The 18703-nt window shown below is 36.8% G+C and overlaps 1 protein-coding gene across 8 annotated transcripts in view; it reads left to right on the top strand.

Annotated features, from left to right (window-relative positions):
* The window catches only part of LOC117321502 (retinoic acid receptor RXR-like), a 50283-nt gene that overhangs the window by 13591 nt on the left and 17989 nt on the right, over positions 1-18703 (top strand). For 4 of the 8 annotated variants that reach the window (XM_033875927.1, XM_033875925.1, XM_033875923.1 and 1 more), the window contains exon 1: positions 14924-15057. The exons of the other annotated variants lie outside the window; for them this stretch is intronic. In XM_033875927.1, the coding sequence (XP_033731818.1) occupies positions 15039-15057 (19 nt within the window). In that variant the 5' untranslated portion in view covers positions 14924-15038. Of the gene's footprint in view, positions 1-14923; positions 15058-18703 lie in introns of those variants that run through there. 8 annotated transcript variants of the gene reach the window in all.

Below are 18703 nucleotides of genomic sequence, written 5' to 3'. Positions count from 1 at the left end.
TGCGTGTACACATATGTGTACGTGTATTGACTTATCTATAACATCTACACTGTGCTTTGTTTTGTATTTTCCAAACTGAAATGTTCTCGAAAGGCGTCAATATTTTTTTAATCTGCAGATTATATTGAGTTCACATTAAACTCCTTTTAATAATGTCAATATTGAGCTCCACTTAATAATGCCAACACGGAGTTCTATTAAATAGTTCAAATATTGAGCTCCATTTAATACTGTATACATAAATGAAGTACTAAATATATCGATGTAGTTCTGTGGTACTGTATATATCGATGTAATACTGTATATATCGATGTTGTACTGTATATATCGATGTTATACTGTATATATCGATGTAACACTGTATATATCGATGTAGTTCTGTATATATCGATGTAGTACTGTATATATAGATGTGTATATATCGAAGTAGTACTGTATATATCGATGTTATACTGTATATATCGATGTTATACTGTATATATCGATGTAGTACTGTATATATCGATGTAGTACTGTATATATCGATGAAATACTGTATATATCGGTGAAATACTGTATATATCGATGTTATACTGTATATATCGATGTGTTACTGTATAAATCGATGTTATACTGTATATATCGATGTAGTTCTGTATATATCGATGTAATACTGTATATATCGATGTTATACTGTATATATCGATGTTTTACTGTATATATGGATGTTATACTGTATATATCGATGTTATACTGTATATATCTATGTGGTACTGTATATATCGTTGTAGTACTGTATATATCGATGTTATACTGTATATATCGATGTTATACTGTATATATCGATGAAGTACTGTATATATCGATGTTATACTATATATATCGATGTTGTACTGTATATATCGATGTAACACTGTATATATCGATGTTATACTGTATATTTCGGTGTAGTACTGTATATATCGATGTTGTACTGTATATATCGATGTAACACTGTATATATCGATGTTATACTGTGTATATCGATGTAGTACTGTATATATCGATGTTATACTGTATATATCGATGTAGTTTTATATATATCGATGTAATACTGTATATATTGATGTTATACTGTATATATTGATGTTATACTGTATATAGATAAATTAATTTTTCTTTGTTTTCATGGTAATTACTGAAATGTGATTGGTCGAAAAATTCTTTTCATTCTTCTATGAAAGAAATTCCGAGAATGGCGCAAAAAGGTGACGTCACAATACGACAATTGACGTTGCATATTGTAAGTAGGGACAAGTAGGGAGTGGTGAGACAAGTAGGGGGTGGTGAGACAAGTAGAGAGTGGTGAGACAAGTAGGGAGTGGTGAGACAAGTAGAGAGTGATGAGACAAGTAGGGGGTGGTGAGACAAGTAGGGAGTGGTGAGACAAGTAGGGAGTGATGAGACAAGTAGGGAGTGGTGAGACAAGTAGGGAGTGGTGAGACAAGTAGGGAGTGGTGAGACAAGTAGGGAGTGGTGAGACAAGTAGGGAGTGGTGAGACAAGTAGGGAGTGGTGAGACAAGTAGGGAGTGGTGAGACAAGTAGGGAGTGGTGAGACAAGTAGGGAGTGGTGTGACAAGTAGGGAGTGGTGAGACAAGTAGGGAGTGGTGAGACAAGTAGGGAGTGGTGAGACAAGTAGGGAGTGGTGAGACAAGTAGGGAGTGGTGTGACAAGTACGGAGTGGTGAGACAAATAGGGAGTGGTGAGACAAGTAGGGAGTGGTGAGACAAGTAGGGAGTGGTGTGACAAGTAGAGAGTGATGAGACAAGTAGGGGGTGGTGAGACAAGTAGGGAGTGGTGAGACAAGTAGGGAGTGATGAGACAAGTAGGGAGTGGTGAGACAAGTAGGGAGTGGTGAGACAAGTAGGGAGTGGTGTGACAAGTAGGGAGTGGTGAGACAAGTAGAAAGTGGTGAGACAAGTAGGGGGTGGTGAGACAAGTAGGGAGTGGTGAGACAAGTAGGGAGTGATGAGACAAGTAGAGAGTGGTGAGACAAGTAGGGAGTGGTGAGACAAGTAGGGGGTGGTGAGACAAGTAGGGAGTGATAAGACAAGTAGTGAGTGGTGAGACAAGTAGGGGGTGGTGAGACAAGTAGGGGGTGGTAAGACAAGTAGGAAGTGGTGAGACAAGTAGGGAGTGGTGAGACAAGTAGGGGGTGGTGAGACAAGTACGGAGTGGTGAGACAAGTAGGGAGTGGTGAGACAAATAGGGAGTGATAAGACAAGTAGGGAGTGGTGAGACAAGTAGGGAGTGGTGAGACAAGTAGGGGGTGGTGAGACAAGTAGGGAGTGGTGAGACAAGTAGAGAGTGGTGAGACAAGTAGGGAGTGGTGAGACAAAATGCAGTTGTGAGACAAACAGTGGGTGTTGAGACAAAGCTAATTTGTCAAGTTGATACTAGTAAGTATATGTTGAAGAAAAATGACTTAAATTAGAAGCCTTCATTTTCTTGGAATCATAGCAAGTCGTGCTGCCCTCTAGTGGATTGTGCCTATATATAGCAGTCTAGTGTCCCCTCCAGCACAGTAGCTTGTGTGGGCGTTCAAGCCTTGTTTTGTCACATATCATATCTGATAACTGCTCGTCCTCAAGTGTTCTTCGTGAAGGTTGAAACATCAGAGACGTAATGAATATGCATTCCATGGTAATCTGAAATTACCATATCTATACATTTGTATATTTTAATATTGATTTATTTTTTTCTCTCTTGTCTTTGCGTCAGTCCGTATGCGTCAACCATTATGCTGATTTTGCTATATCGTGACGATGTCTCAGATAGTTGGCCGGCAAGATAACGTATTAATACTCAAAAATCTATATATATCTAAAGTTTTTATGGAATTAACTTTTTTATTATTTTCTCTACTTACGACCGCCTCTTCGAACATGGACTGACATCACTTTTACCATTTAGTAATATACATATTTCTTATGTACCTAGGGTAGCATGCAGTATTATATGACTCTCATTGGATGAGAGTCATGTCATGGAATGAATGTATGTGGTTGAATCTCATTGGACGAGTAAATGTATATAGTGGACCATCGATGAACGAGTGAATGTATGTAGTGGAATCTCATTGGACGAGTGAATGTATGAAGTGGAATCTCATTGGACGAGTGAATGTATGAAGTGGAATCTCATTGGACGAGTGAATGTATGTAGTGGAATCTCATTGGACGAGTGAATGTATGAAGTGGAATCTCATTGGACGAGTGAATGTATTTGGTAAACTATCTTTGGACGAGTGAATCATGTGGTGAACTTTCTTTGGACGAGTGAATGTACATGTATGTGATGGAATACCATTGGACGAGTGAATGTACATGTATGTGATGGAATACCATTGGACGAGTGAATGTACATGTATGTGATGGAATACCATTGGACGAGTGAATGCATTTGATAGAATCACATTGGACGAATTAATGTATGTAGTGGAATCACAATGGACGAGTGAATATATGTGGTGGAATACCATTGGACGAGTGAATGTGTGTGATGAACCTTCATTGGACGAGTTAATGTATGTGTCGGAATACCATTGGACGAGTGAATGTATGTAGTGGAATCACATTTGACGAGTTAATGTCACGTGTGTATGTAGTGGAATCTCATTGGACGAGTGAATGTATTTGATGGAATCACATTGGACGAATTAATGTATGTAGTGGAATCACAATTGACGAGTGAATGTATGTGGTGGAATACCATTGGACGAGTGAATGTACATGTATTTGATGGGATACCATTGGACAGTGAATGTATGTGGTGAACTCTCTTTGGACGAGTGAATGTATGTAGTTGAATCCCATTGGACGGAAAATGTATGTGGTTGACCTTTATTGGTTGGATGAACGTATATATGGTGGAATCCCATTGGATGGATGAATGAATGAAGTGGATTCTCATTAAACTAATGAATGAATGTGGTGGATCCTCAAGACCATCACTACACAGAGTTATTCCGTAGAATTGAAATGGATTTAAATATGTTATTGATATTATATCAAGGGGAGTCTATGAAATATGCAATGGATATCAAACCTAATGAATCATTACATGATAGATATATGGACCGTAGACTGGGATTCCGTGACCGAGCTATACAAGTCTTCCAAACACACTGCTAAATACAATCGTACGCGCATAATTTTATAAAGAAGCGCTGTAACTTTCCCTCTAGCGCACAAGAGATCCGTCAAGAAGTGGAGTTTGTTCGCCAGTAAACTTAACAATGAAAAACTGAGATAAACATCTAAGAATAGACTCCGCCATGGCAGCACCGGCATTCTAACAAGTTACGTTAACGTCTCTCTACACATCAATAGAACCCCAGGCTTTATATGCTGCGAGGTTGTAAATTAATCAAGAAAGAGTATAGACGGAATGGAGGCTTACAGGAAAAAAACGGCTTCGCACTCTCAGTTTCTGGTTTTGTTGAAACCGCAAAGATCTGTTATAAATAATGGCTTTCATGTACTGCGGTCACGTGTATAATTATGCTTGTTTTTATTTGTATGTTTTCTATTATATGTATGCGTTTTAATCACTAATGTAAGATGTTAGGGTGACGGTCAGAAAGATGTGTATAATGCCATTCTATATTTAGACGAGTCTTAAAGCTATGTGAAGTTTTCTAGTTGCAACCTAAATTAATACATTATTATCAATAAATCTTCCTTATTTTTCATGATATTTTTAAAGTCTAGTTTATTAGTCTGTCGATTAGAAAGAGCCGCTAAAATCTTGAGTTTTAAGGGTTTAGTTTTGAGATCTACCTAACAAATTAAGTCTTCAAATGACAATATTTTAGGATTTCAGTACAGTAGGCCAATAGGGATTTCTGAACTCAACAGCTAGTGATGTGTTCTGACATCCACGACTAGTGATTTGTTCTGACATCCACAACTAGTGATTTGTTCTGACATCCACAACTAATGATTTGTTCTGACAACCACAACTAGTGATTTGTTTTGACAACCACAACTAGTGATTTGTTTTGACATCCACAGCTAGTGATTTGTTCTGACATCCACGACTAGTGATTTGTTCTGACATCCACAACTAGTGATTTGTTTTGACAACCACAGCTAGTGATTTGTTCTGACATCCACAACTAGTGATTTGTTTTGACAACCACAACTAGTGATTTGTTCTGACATCCACAACTAGTGATTTGTTCTGACAACCACAACTAGTGATTTGTTCTGACATCCACAATTAGTGATTTGTTTTGACATCCACAGTTAGTGATTTTGTGGCAAACTTTACTCTGAATAGGATGCATAACAACATGTAATCCCACATCTTAACTGAACGAACGGGAGACAACTCGGCCTAGAATCTTTAATGAATGTGCCGGGGACAGGGCGCAATATATTTCTTCAGTGCATTAAAAATGAAACCAAAAATACTGATTTGATGAATTATGTATCTACTGACATAAAAAGCGCGATGGAATATTCTACCACATCCTAGATATAACAACAGGCGTGATTATAGAGATAGAGTTTCTCTGTTGCATTAACCAATAACAGAACGTAGACTCTCGGATATAATCATGGCGATAACAAGTGATAGTTGTTTGGCAGTCTCGTTTCTATAATCTTATACAGAGAAAAATGTTCTCAAACGAATTGCATACATTTCTGCTGTAAAGTAATAGTGTTCATAGATTGAACTGCTATAACCGAGGGGATACTCAATGATAGAGCTGCCTAACATTCGAACCTGCAACCATATATAACCATAGCGATATGGGTCATCATACGGAGAGACGGACTGTGTCTAGCTACTGTAGTCATAGCGATATGAATTATTTTACTGTCTCACTGCTGCAGACATAATTAAACGGACAATTTTACTTTTTACTGTAAACGGTGATGCCGGCCCTCTTACTGTCTCGCTGGTGTAAACATTGTGTCACGGGCCCTCTTACTGTCTCCCTGATGTAAACATTGTGTTACGGGCCCTCTCACTGTCTCGCTGATGTAAACATTGTGTCACGGGCCCTCGTACTGTCTCCCTGATGTAAACATTGTGTCACGGGCCCTCTTACTGTCTCCCTGATGTAAACATTGTATTACGGGCCCTCTCACTGTCTCGCTGGTGTAAACATTGTGTTATGGACCCTCTTACTGTCTCGCTGGTGTAAACATAGTGTTACGGGCCCTCTTACTGTCTCGCCGATGTAAACATTGTGTTACGGGCCCTCTCACTGTCTCGCTGATGTAAACATTGTGTTACGGGCCCTCTCACTGTCTCGCTGATGTAAACATAGTGTCACGGACCCTCTTACTGTCTCGCTGGTATAAACATAGTGTTACGGGCTCTCTTACTGTCTGGCTGATGTAAACATTGTGTCACGGGCCCTCTTACTGTCTCGCTGATGTAAACATAGTGTTACGGGCCCTCTCACTGTCTCGCTGATGTAAACATAGTGTTACGGGCCCTCTCACTGTCTCGCTGATGTAAACATAGTGTTACGGGCCCTCTTACTGTCTCGCTGGTGTAAACATTGTGTTACGGACCCTCTTACTGTTTCGCTGGTGTAAACATAGTGTTACGGGCCCTCTTACTGTCTCCCTGGTGTAAACATTGTGTCACGGGCCCTCTTACTGTCTCCCTGGTGTAAACATTGTGTTACGGGCCCTCTTACTGTCTCCCTGGTGTAAACATTGTGTTACGGACCCTCTTACTGTCTCGCTGGTGTAAACATTGTGTTACGGGCCCTCTTACTGTCTCGTTGGTGTAAACATTGTGTTACGGGCCCTCTTACTGTCTCGCTGGTGTAAACATAGTGTTACGGGCCCTCTCACTGTCTCGCTGATGTAAACATAGTGTTACGGGCCGTCTTACTGTCTCGCTGGTGTAAACATTGTGTTACGGGCCCTCTCACTGTCTCCCTGGTGTGAACATAGTGTTACGGGCCGTCTTACTGTCTCGCTGATGTAAACATAGTGTTACGGGCCCTCTCACTGTCTGGCTGATGTAAACATAGTGTTACGGGCCCTCTTACTGTCTCGCTGATGTAAACATAGTGTTACGGGCCCTCTTACTGTCTCCCTGGTGTAAACATTGTGTTACGGACCCTCTTACTGTCTCGCTGATGTAAACATTGTGTTACGGGCCCTCTGACTGTCTCGCTGATGTAAACATAGTGTTACGGGCCCTCTTACTGTCTCCCTGGTGTAAACATTGTGTTACGGGCCGTCTCACTGTCTCGCTGGTGTAAACATTGTGTTACGGGCCCTCTTACTGTCTCGCTGGTGTAAGCATTGTGTTACGGACCCTCTTACTGTCTCGCTGATGTAAACATTGTGTCACGGGCCCTCTTACTGTCTCGCTGATGTAAACATTGTGTTACGGACCCTCTTACTGTCTCGCTGATGTAAACATAGTGTTACGGACCCTCTCACTGTCTCGCTGGTGTAAACATATAGTGTTACGGACCCTCTTACTGTCTCGCTGATGTAAACATTGTGTTACGGGCCCTCTTACTGTCTCGCTGGTGTAAACATTGTGTTACGGGCCCTCTCACTGTCTCGCTGATGTAAACATTGTGTTACGGGCCCTCTTACTGTCTCGCTGGTGTAAACATAGTGTTATGGGCCCTCTTACTGTCTCGCTGGTGTAAACATAGTGTTACGGGCCCTCTCACTGTCTCGCTGGTGTAAACATTGTGTTACGGACCCTCTTACTGCCTCGCTGATGTAAACATTGTGTTACGGACCCTCTTACTGTCGTGATTTTGTAACCATAGTAATATGGGCCCTCTTACTGTCTAATCGTTGTAACCATCGACATGCTATATTATAGAGTAAACTGAAATTTTCTGTGAGCTTTATTTAATAAAAGTGGCATATATTTTGAATTGATACTCATACAATGTATATCATACAGATCGTATGACACACGTGTTAAAAATGACGTCATGCATGTATCGTCTCTAGTAGTATAAAGGTAATAATCAGATTCGAAATTCACCTGTCTTATAGGGACATTGGTTTTAAGGTTTTGGTTTAGCGTTATTTGTCATCAATTGATTTTGCCCCCTTCATATTCATAAACAATGATTTTCCACGTATCATGAGGTGAAAAGATTGTATAATGAATACGAAATTAGGCTAGCGATGATGGTGAAACAGTAGAACGAATATTCATACATTGCCTACTCTGACGACGACCATCTGTCAGAAATCGTCCGTCTGTAATCCAGAGTTATCTCAGCTTGTAAAACGTGTGTGATAAACACTCCTATCACGGGGTAATTACTACCTGTAGACACAGAAATCTAAATATATATATGTAATATATAGATATATAAATTTATATCCATTACCTGTTAGAAATAATCAATAGAACCCTCCGATGCCTAGGTAAATGACCTTTCGAGTTTGTGATGTAACCAACTTTGTACATACAGGTACAGGTAGTTGACCCGTGTTTATCCCTGAGTCCAGTTTGAAGGTTTGAATACATATAATACCACCTAGTATAGCAGGCTCTAGAATTGGTCGCTTTCCAATAGACGTAGATAATCACCATCAAGTAAGCGGTTTTATTATTATTTTGTTTTGTTGCAGGTATGTTTATTTTCTCGGTATACGCGTGTGTTAGGATGTGTAGTGTGGGCGTGGTGTGTTTGGAAGGTACCTTACTAGCGTTGTAATTTTGACATCAAGTTGACAGATCGTTTAGACTATCATATCTGACCTAGTCAGTTCGGCCCCGGTAACTGACCCCGACATGCCCCATCCACGTTTATATCTCTTGGACGTCATCCATAGCCATGGAAACCGCATCAGCAACAGGTTTCTCTATCATGTGGCAACGAACTTTATCAATAGAACAGCAGCGGTCAGTTTCGGATGGTCATCGTACTTTGCTTGACCACACATATGACGGCAAAATCGATGGGCCGTTCTACAAAACGTGTATAAAGTTTACTGTAGGGATTTGGTCATTTTGTGACTGACGTCACGTGACCTAGCTGGTATTTCAATGACGGTTGAACGACCTGCGTCTTGTGCTGACCAAGCGTAGAGAAGGAGTTGTTAATACTCAGTCGTGGTAAGATATTTTTATAATTATTTCTATATTCAGAAAATTACCAAAAAAATATACATTGCATATTTTATATCACAGCATTTTGTTTTAACCCTTTCAACACTAAGAAACTTTAGTGGACTCTGCCATTCTTTCATAAGTTGAAGTCCAATATGGTCAGTAGGGGTGAAAGGGTTAAGTGAAGTAGAACTAATCTAGTACTGAATTTTACTATTGCTCGGTCACGTGTATCGTACAAACATATGCTAAACTACCAGATATTTAAGTTTGTGATGCTCCTGAATCGAAACTAGGATGTAGGATCATATAACCATTCAGTTGTCTGGCCTCTTTCTCACATCCCCATAAAAAAAACATGTCGATGATCAAGTTATACATGGAAAGGACCATTCTTAGATCTCGGTCTTCCTTCCTTCCATTCTTTGCTTTTCATTCTTTATAAATTAGTATAAATATACTGTATCGCTATCACGATCTTTTTAATATATATCTGTGGAGGGATTTTTCTAGGTTAATTAAAACTTGTGTCCAACCAATTGTGTTTAAACAATAAAATACATTCAAATCAAATGACCATCCGAATAGACAGCGTTGTATGGACCGATCCGGGATTTTAATACTTAAGAAATGGTGGCATGTTGATTGTTGATATGTATCTAACTAAGCCATACATCTATCAGTACTGTTGGTCCCCGACACACCTCTCTGATTATTGTTCATGAGATCACAGGGACGTGAAAATTGTTACAGTCTACATGTATTTACCTTCCCTAGTGTGTATAGTACATTTTGAGACTTTTTTTTGGGGGGGGGGGGGGGGGGGGCTCTAGATTAAAATTCGGTAAAATGACACCCCTGGTGTTCATATCTACTAGTCCCCCATGTACGATAGTCCGGTAATGATTCAGTGTTTGTGATTTTTTTTATTGTTATCATTATTATTATTCTTCATCTTGTGGTAGATATCTCCACTTAATGACCGACCTAGAGGTGAAGGTCATTTCATGTGAATATAGTTTTGCTGAAACTTTTACACTTACTTGACCTTTGACGTACTTGACCTTTGACGTAGAGGTTACAGTTGTCTGATTACTGCTTTTAAAATGAAGAGGTTGATCAAAATACATTATAATAACAATAAATAATACATGAATCTTGAATAAAACAAAGAGAAAACAGCAAGGTTGAAAACACATACACGTGGTAAACAGAAGTAATGTGTTATTAAGTCGTGTCGAGAATAAGACATAAATAGATATCATATGAATAAATTTGAAGAAAAAAAAATGAAAATATGCGAATAGATATTTTTTAAACAATGCATACTGTATTCAGTCTAACGGCGCCTATCTGGTCAAGCTAACTTCCTTGTGTTCGTCCTTGACGCAATGTGGAAACACCAAACTGATATAAGCGGTAAATACTTAAAAGCTTATAACTAGTCACGTGGTGTTAAATAACAAGCCGTAGAAGTTAATATGATATCTGAATTTCATAATAATGTAAAGTTACCGAATAGGTAAACCAGTACACATTCCAAACCATATACACCAGTCACAACAGAGACAACAGGTACAAATATTATACCTTGTGTGTGTGGTTAGGCTTCGCGTCCGTGACTTCCACCAGGTGGTAGATTTCACTCGAATTAAAATTCTAGGCGAACTGTGTCTTATATTACAAGTTAATGTAAGTTAGTGAATTATGCATGAGTCACATGTTCAACAATATTTTTAGCTTACTTGACACGAAGTGCCAGTTAGGAATGATATATAGTGTAGGGCAGGGTTGGGCGTCCCTTCGTCCGTCCGTCTTGGCCATCTTTGAACTTCTTCAGTAACTACAATTGATATTTGGCCAGGAGGTATGGGAATGGTACATTTAAGTTTCCTCGTACATATGTATAAATGATTACCTGTTTTCAATTTCACATGGGTCAAATATGTTAAAAACTTAATTCATGTAGTAATGACCTTAGCTTATTTTTAAAGTGACATAGTCCAAATAGTTAAAAATCATTTGCGAATCTTTTCTCGAGTTCTAAATAGGGATTGGATTTCACTTTTATGTTAACCATGCTTTATGGAGCAATTCCTCTAAGAATATATTCTAATGCGCGCGCTAGCGCCCCATTTAGAATATATTCTTAGAGGAATTGCTCCATAAAAGCATGGTTAACATAAAAGTGAAATCCAATCCCTATATTTACACTTACGGATGTTGTTTCTATAAGTCTTTGTGATTACAATATTTTTTCTTTGTAAATAAAAAAAAATCATATAAAAGTCGGACACAGTGGGAGGAGTCAATTATTAGAACAGCCAATAGTGACGCTTCACAACAAATTGAGACTTTTTTTGCGCGGTAAAAAATAGTTCTGTTTTTTATTATGATATTAACATAAATAACAAAAACATTTTGATAGATTATCATATTTAATATTGTCAAACATGTTATTTTTATACATTTAACAATGGTAAACAAATCCTTTGTAACTTAAATTGTAAATGTAAACAAAGCCATGTGCTTGGCGAAAGTAGTTCCCGTACCCTGTCATATTTTCATACGCAAGTTCAAAGGTCAATGTTTCCATGCAAGAATGGTAAACAAATCGGTCTGGTATTGTTATATAGTGACAAAACTTTGCAAGTGTAAATATAGATCCATGGTTTTCGTCTTTGGCCTGTTGATAAAGTCGCAGGGGTCAGATATGATAAACACCTTAACTATGTTCTCTTCTAATTTTTGCCAACAGGTAACACAGATCGAGTGAAAAATTCAGCAAACAAATGACCTAGGCCTATTTTTCAAAGTTACTTTTGTGAAATATGAAATATGTGACTACATTATGTATACGAGAAATAATCAACAACAGGCTTCACATCACGCTTCTTATGAAACATGAACTGGGTTTCGCATTGGTTATGTTTGGTTCAACAAAAAGTAAGACCCTACATTATGATTCACCGATGCATCATTGAATCATATCACCTCTGTTAGATGTATGTTAATGATTTCGAAAATGAATTAATTAATTCCTCCTGTGACTCTTTGTTTTTAAGAGATGTTTCACTTTTTCTTCTTATGTATGCAGATGACACTGTCCTTTTCTCAGAAACTGCTTCTGGCTTACAAAAAATGTTAGATTCCTTAAATCAATATAGTGACAATTGGCAGTTAACAGTCAATACTGATAAAACAAAAATTGTTGTATTTCGTAATAGGGGTAGATTGCGAGTTGTCGAAATTTTTTACTTTAATGGCAATGAAATAGAGATTTTTGATCGTTTTAACTACCTAGGTATAGTATTTAACTTTAATGGTAAGTTCACAAAAACTCAAGGTGTTATTGCAGAACAAGGCCGTAAATGTATGTATAATGTGTTGAAAATTTGTAATAATTTATCTCTTAATGTAGAATCTAAATTGAACGTTTTTGATGTTTACGTCTCCTCTATTCTCAATTATGGTTGCGAAACATGGGGTTTCCATGTTGCAGACAAAGTAGAAAAGATTCATGTTGATTTTTTGAGAAAGATCCTTGTTGTTAAGACAAGTACGCCTTCCTTCATGATATATTCGGAATTAGGACGTTTGCTGTTGCATATCGTCAGGAAATGTCGAATAATAAAATATTGGCTGAAATTGATCAAATGTGAGAATATTGTTCTTTTAAAGTCGGTTTATGAAGAGATGGAGGATTGCAACCAAAGAAATTGTAATTGGCGTTGCCAAGTTAAAAAATTATTATTGTCTTCTGGTTTCGGTAGTGTCTGGTTAACTCATTATGTTGATAATGAAAAGGTATTTTTACATTGCTTTAAGCAGAGGTTGATTGATGCTTTTATTCAAGCAAGAAATGAATTTATTGAAAGATATTCTAATTGTTATCTGTATACAAATGTAAATATATTGTTGACACCTTCACACTGCAATTCTATCTAACAAAATCTATTCCTGATCGGTATCGTAAACTTATTTCGAAATTAAGACTTTCATCGCATAAGCTTTATATAGAAGAAGGTCGGTATCGTAATATTCCAAGGTCAAATATGTTATGTCGTTATTGCAACCAGAACCAAGTATAGGACGAATTCCATTTCATCCATATTTGTCCACTATATGTTGATATTCTAAAAAGATTCATTAAAAAATATTATTGGAATCACCCGTCTTCTTTTAAACTTGTCCAATTGCTTTCTGTTCACAATAAAAATGAGTTATGTAATTTTGGAAAATATTTACAATCAAGCTGGTTACTACGGTCGAGATTCCAACCTTTAGTATAGATCAATATCGTATTGTATATGTTTATCTCCAGCTATACCTAATTTTGTTCATACCCTAACTATTCATCTAAATTATGTACACTTTGTATTTAGTGTTGAATTAACGATGTTAGTTACTTATCTCTATTTATATCTATTTATATATATTGTTTGTTCATCATCTAATTATTCTCACAAAGTATATATTTGCATCTGAAAAATCCTAGATACTTATATTAGTTATACCTATTGTTTGGTAACTACTATCTATCTACTCTTATAAACTGTATTATTTACTTTTTATTAATGACTTAAGGTACTCGTCTCCAGTTATCTTTATTGTTTTGTCCACCCCCTGACTACTCTGACAAATTGTGCTTTTGTTGTTAAAATCAATGTTTGCGGATGTTTTTCACCAGTTACGCCTACTGTTTTGTTCATCCTCTATAACAATTAGTTACGTATTGTATATATATGTATGTTGATGCTTCTATGTTATACTTATGAGCCGTAAGGCTTCAAGTGGAATAAACTATACTATACCACTAGTTTCCTGTATGGTCACCTTGTAAATTGGAAATAGTAATTTAACCATTATTCCTTACTGCATGTGAGTACATTCAGGCCCTTTGGGTCTCTTGTACTGTGTGTATTGTTCCCTTAAAGTAAGCCATCCAAACTAATGCATGTGTAACTTTTATACCCGATCACGTTCAAAAGCTGGTGTGCCCTCCCAAGATAGAATTCAAACTGAACATGTCCTTATACATTTTCAAGAAAAACTAGTACTTCTGGTGAGAGGATGTGGCATTTACGTACATGTATATTCCATATAGGCTTGCAAAAAAACAAAAACAAAAAAAAAACAATCATGAATTATTTTGTAGGAAAACAAAGAAAAAATATTAAGGCATGGAAACGTTCTGTAAATGCAGATTCTAACAATTTTGGTATTGTCAGCTCAATTCCAGATGAACAAGAAGGTACAATGCATGAAGACGAATCAGAGTTCAGTCATGAATTAGTGTACATAACAATTAGACTCTAAATTATAGGTCTGGGTAACTCAATCATGGACAAATTATTTTAATCCTTTTTACAGGTTAGACTAAGTCTAATTTTAGTAGCCCTAATAACCGAACAGAAAATTCTATTGATTTAATTTTCTGGTTTCAGAGGCAAAAAATGACTTGTTCTACAAGTCAGATATTTATAAATTCATTCTTGCATAGTTTCATATTGATAATGGCGAGTGGCTAAAACGATCCGGTTTCATTGAGAGTGGCGACGAACGAACGGACGATCACCGAACCCAACCTCATAATGTAATCAGCTATGCGTGTCATCTCACTTCAACCTTGAACCCTGCCCTAGTTTACCTTATATCTAGTAGACGTTTAAGAAATTCGTCGATCAAATGTGGTTGCTACAAGCAGCGATGCTCCTATATTCGCTTTTCACACCCTGATGATAAACGCACTACAAAAATATACAGTAAACAATTCGTAATGAATAGGATATAGAGGAACTAAGTGTTTCAGTGGAAGTGCTTTCCGCGGCGTGATACGGCTATTGGGAATAAGGTAAAGTAGGGCAGATATTTGAAGCCATAAATTGATCGCTGCAAAATTCATGCTAACATCCATCTTGGGCCATAACAACTGGTTGTAAAACCAGTATGGACCATTCAGAGATGGGTAAGTACTCATTTATCAATATATGTTTCATATGATTCCAAAAACTGTTGTTTTGTTGAAGCTTACAGTGTCTAAACGGTCGTGTGTATTGTGGTGTAAATACACTCCGCCATTTTGAGTCACGAAGGTTGTAAGCACTCGGCAGTACCAAGGGTTCACCCCGAACAAGTTACGTGTACTTATACGAGGGATTTTGTACGATAGCTTAATTGATGGCTGCCGCTGTGATGTTTACAAACAAACGACGATGAACGTTATCGAAAGGACAAATGAGATATAGGTCTATTGTGAAATATATTTTGGCCTTAATTTGAACTTTTGAACTTCCAACCACACAAATATCTTACGTAATAGTGTGTTTCCTTGTCTGGTAGGACATACCGATAGCTTTGAGGCGCAATTATTGTTACAGCAATTGTTTTAGAGATATGGTTCAGGATTGGTGTTGCAGAATTTAGTCTGTGACCATTTAACGTTGGTCAATCCCGTTTGTATTCGTTAAAGCCGACGCGGCCGGTAGCGAAGGCCTTCTAGAAGGGCATCGACATTTTCTGCCATTATGCCGAGTCATGATCATTTCAAGTCTATTATTTGACCCCTATCTGTCAACAATACTTTATATTTGCACATTTTATCATATTGTGTTGAGGGTATTCGTGACTATGCTTTTAGCTGGCAAGTAGATAAGGTACGAACATGCATGTGTCAAATCGAAAACGTCATGAACATGTCTCAAGTCTAAATTATATAAACAGTGCTATGGTGGACCTAATTGTGTTAACCAGTATCTTATCAGTCATACTACTAACAGATTTCAGTTTTGCCAGACAGAGGCCATGTCATCAATGAACATTATATATATAAATTCATATTGATGATTATTAGACATAATATGGATACTTCAATGATCTGTCAGTACTAGGATATTTTGACAGTGACAGGTAATTATAACTTGTACCAGACAGAGCAAGGTTGTGTGATCAATATTGAATATGGACCAATATATATCTATGATTATATAAAACATATATTACAAAACCTTAGTTGTTCTTTTGAATCACAGTCATATGTCGACAAGCCAGAGTGCGTAACTTACATTATAAATTAAAAAAAATTATATATAAAAAAGTGATGAGCTTATATCTTCAGCCAATTTCTTAGGGAAATTAACAATTAAATCTTTTGAAAACATTCCACCAATCAAGCTTTGATATTTAATTCTATCAATCTTGAGCTAATTGTACGTGTGTAAAATAATCAAATCTGTGTGTGAAATGAAATGGCCCTGGTTGTACTGGGTATTCTTCAGATGAATTGTATCATTTGATTAATGAAATTCTTTTAAAAAATAATAAGTTCCTTCTAATTGATATAACTAGTACTCTTAAAATGGCTACACAACTGGGTTGCTTATATAACAGCAAAGATTTTGCCTGTTAGAAATATGTATCAGAAAATATCAATGATTTTATTGAATTGTAATTTTATTATCTTGCTCACACTGATAGTTGTGTTAATTAATTAATACAAGTGGTGGGCCAATCAACAGTTCTTTTGATATTAAGTGCATGAATGATGTATAAACCATTTTTGTGTAATTATAACCTAAGAATAAAAATTCTCAAAATTTACCAACAGGTACAACAAAAATCCTATTGTAATTGATTTGAAGAGGTCATCTGATGGTTTCATTTAATTAATCAATTACATAAATCTCATTCCAATTTTCATCACTTGTTATTACTTAATCGGTGATCAAAAACTACATGGTGATCAATCTAGAATTTTTTTCATATATTCCCTTCAACTATATATACTGCTGATGTCAAGAAGTCCCATAATGTAAAATTTCAGCATTTCCATAAATTCTTTGACTAGTCCCATCAAAATTCTTTTGAGTATAGGACTTGGGACTCACGATAAATATTACTGACTTCTTTATCCATTTAACAATTTCATAACATTTAAATGGAATGTGGAAATGTATATCACAGGAGAGAAAAAACAATTTAAGATGACTTAACCTGTGTTATTGGATATTCACTTATAATCAACAGATATGATATAATGATAACATTATTCTGTATGTATCAACATAATTACCTTCCAAGACATCAGTCTGGTGATACAATAGTTGTCCAAAGTCAGAAAGCTAATGCTAGGACCTCAGATCAGAATGTGTCCTTTGTTCTGTATGGCTCATGATCATGGCTCACTGCGAAGTTTGCGATGTTGCAAAGGTTTTTATTTAAACTTTCACTCACTTTTGCATGCTTTCTCGCACTTTTCACACCCTAATTTACATATAAGAGACAAACAATACCTTATATGAACTTGCACAATACGACCACTGGACTACACAGGTAAGACACACAAATTTACTATAATAGAGAATGTAATTTTCGTGTTACATACACCAGTGACATGTACAGCACAAGACTAGGAATATATTACAAATTAACTTTACATTCTAATTAAAATAAACATTAATTTGTACCTGTGCCATGTAGTTCAAGAACATGGTATACTCATTACTGTACATGTAGACATTAGATGATGCATTTTTTTGAAAGTTTGTGAATTGGGAAGGAAAGTGTTTGAGAGTGAGAACTGCAAATTTTTAAAATTTCATTGAATTTATAAGCCCATAATTGATTTCAGTTAGCTCTGAATCTTTGGAGGAAAATGCTGATAAATGAAGACCAAAAGACTCAATGTCAAACCAGATCTAGATAAAGATTCAATTTAATCAGGGGTCTTCATTCTTCCATGCAAAAAATGCTTTTGTATACATGAAACATCAATAAATGAATTTGTGGATGAGAGAAAAAACTTAGAAATTGAATTTGATTGCTCAAATGGGTTTTGGGTACTTGCGCAATTCCTAATTTGAATCGATGCAGCGTTTAACCAAAAGCACATATAGACTATAGAGTTATGATAAACTGAAGTGTTTGTATGATTAAGATTCATAATTAACACCTGTAGCAAGGCCACCAGCAAAAAGGCAAGTTTTCAGAAAATGTTGTAAAACTGCTGTAGGATGTTTTTACCTGGATGGAAAATTTATTTGGAGGTTGACACTGCATGGAAATGAGTCTGCAGTGCTTGACACTGGGGCCAGCTTTGACATAGAAAATAATTTAAACTGGCCCGAAATGAAAATTGGAAGCCTAATTAAGCTAATTTGTATGCCCCCCCGTCATGAAACTGGGGGGGCATATAGTGTTACCCATGTCCTTCCTGTCCCGCTGTGCTGCGTCCCACCCTGAGGCTGTAACTATATATATAGCTAATCTCAGGAACTGCTGACCAAATTGTGTGTCGGGGTGTCAAGTGGCAGCGGGGCATTTTCTAGTCTTTTTGTTTTTCTCATGATATTCCCCACTTAAAAAGAAAACAACTTCTGAAACAGCTTTGGTTTGTTATTACTTGGTTTCATTTCTCATGGAACAACACAAAGGAAAGCAGAAAATTCTGCTTTATTTTATTATTGATCAGAGAAAGTCTGTGAAATTTTGATTATTTATGTACCTTGTGTTATTAAAAAACTCATTTCACAGAGGTATTATTGGTCACGTAAGCTTAAAGTATACATTTGATAAAATGAAAGTACACAAACATAACTCAAACACATGTTGTAATT

The sequence above is a fragment of the Pecten maximus genome, chromosome 2 (assembly GCF_902652985.1).
Source record: "Pecten maximus chromosome 2, xPecMax1.1, whole genome shotgun sequence".
NCBI lineage: Eukaryota > Metazoa > Mollusca > Bivalvia > Pectinida > Pectinidae > Pecten > Pecten maximus.
Note: the sequence above shows the minus strand (reverse complement) of the source record. Positions and strands in the feature narration are given on the sequence as shown.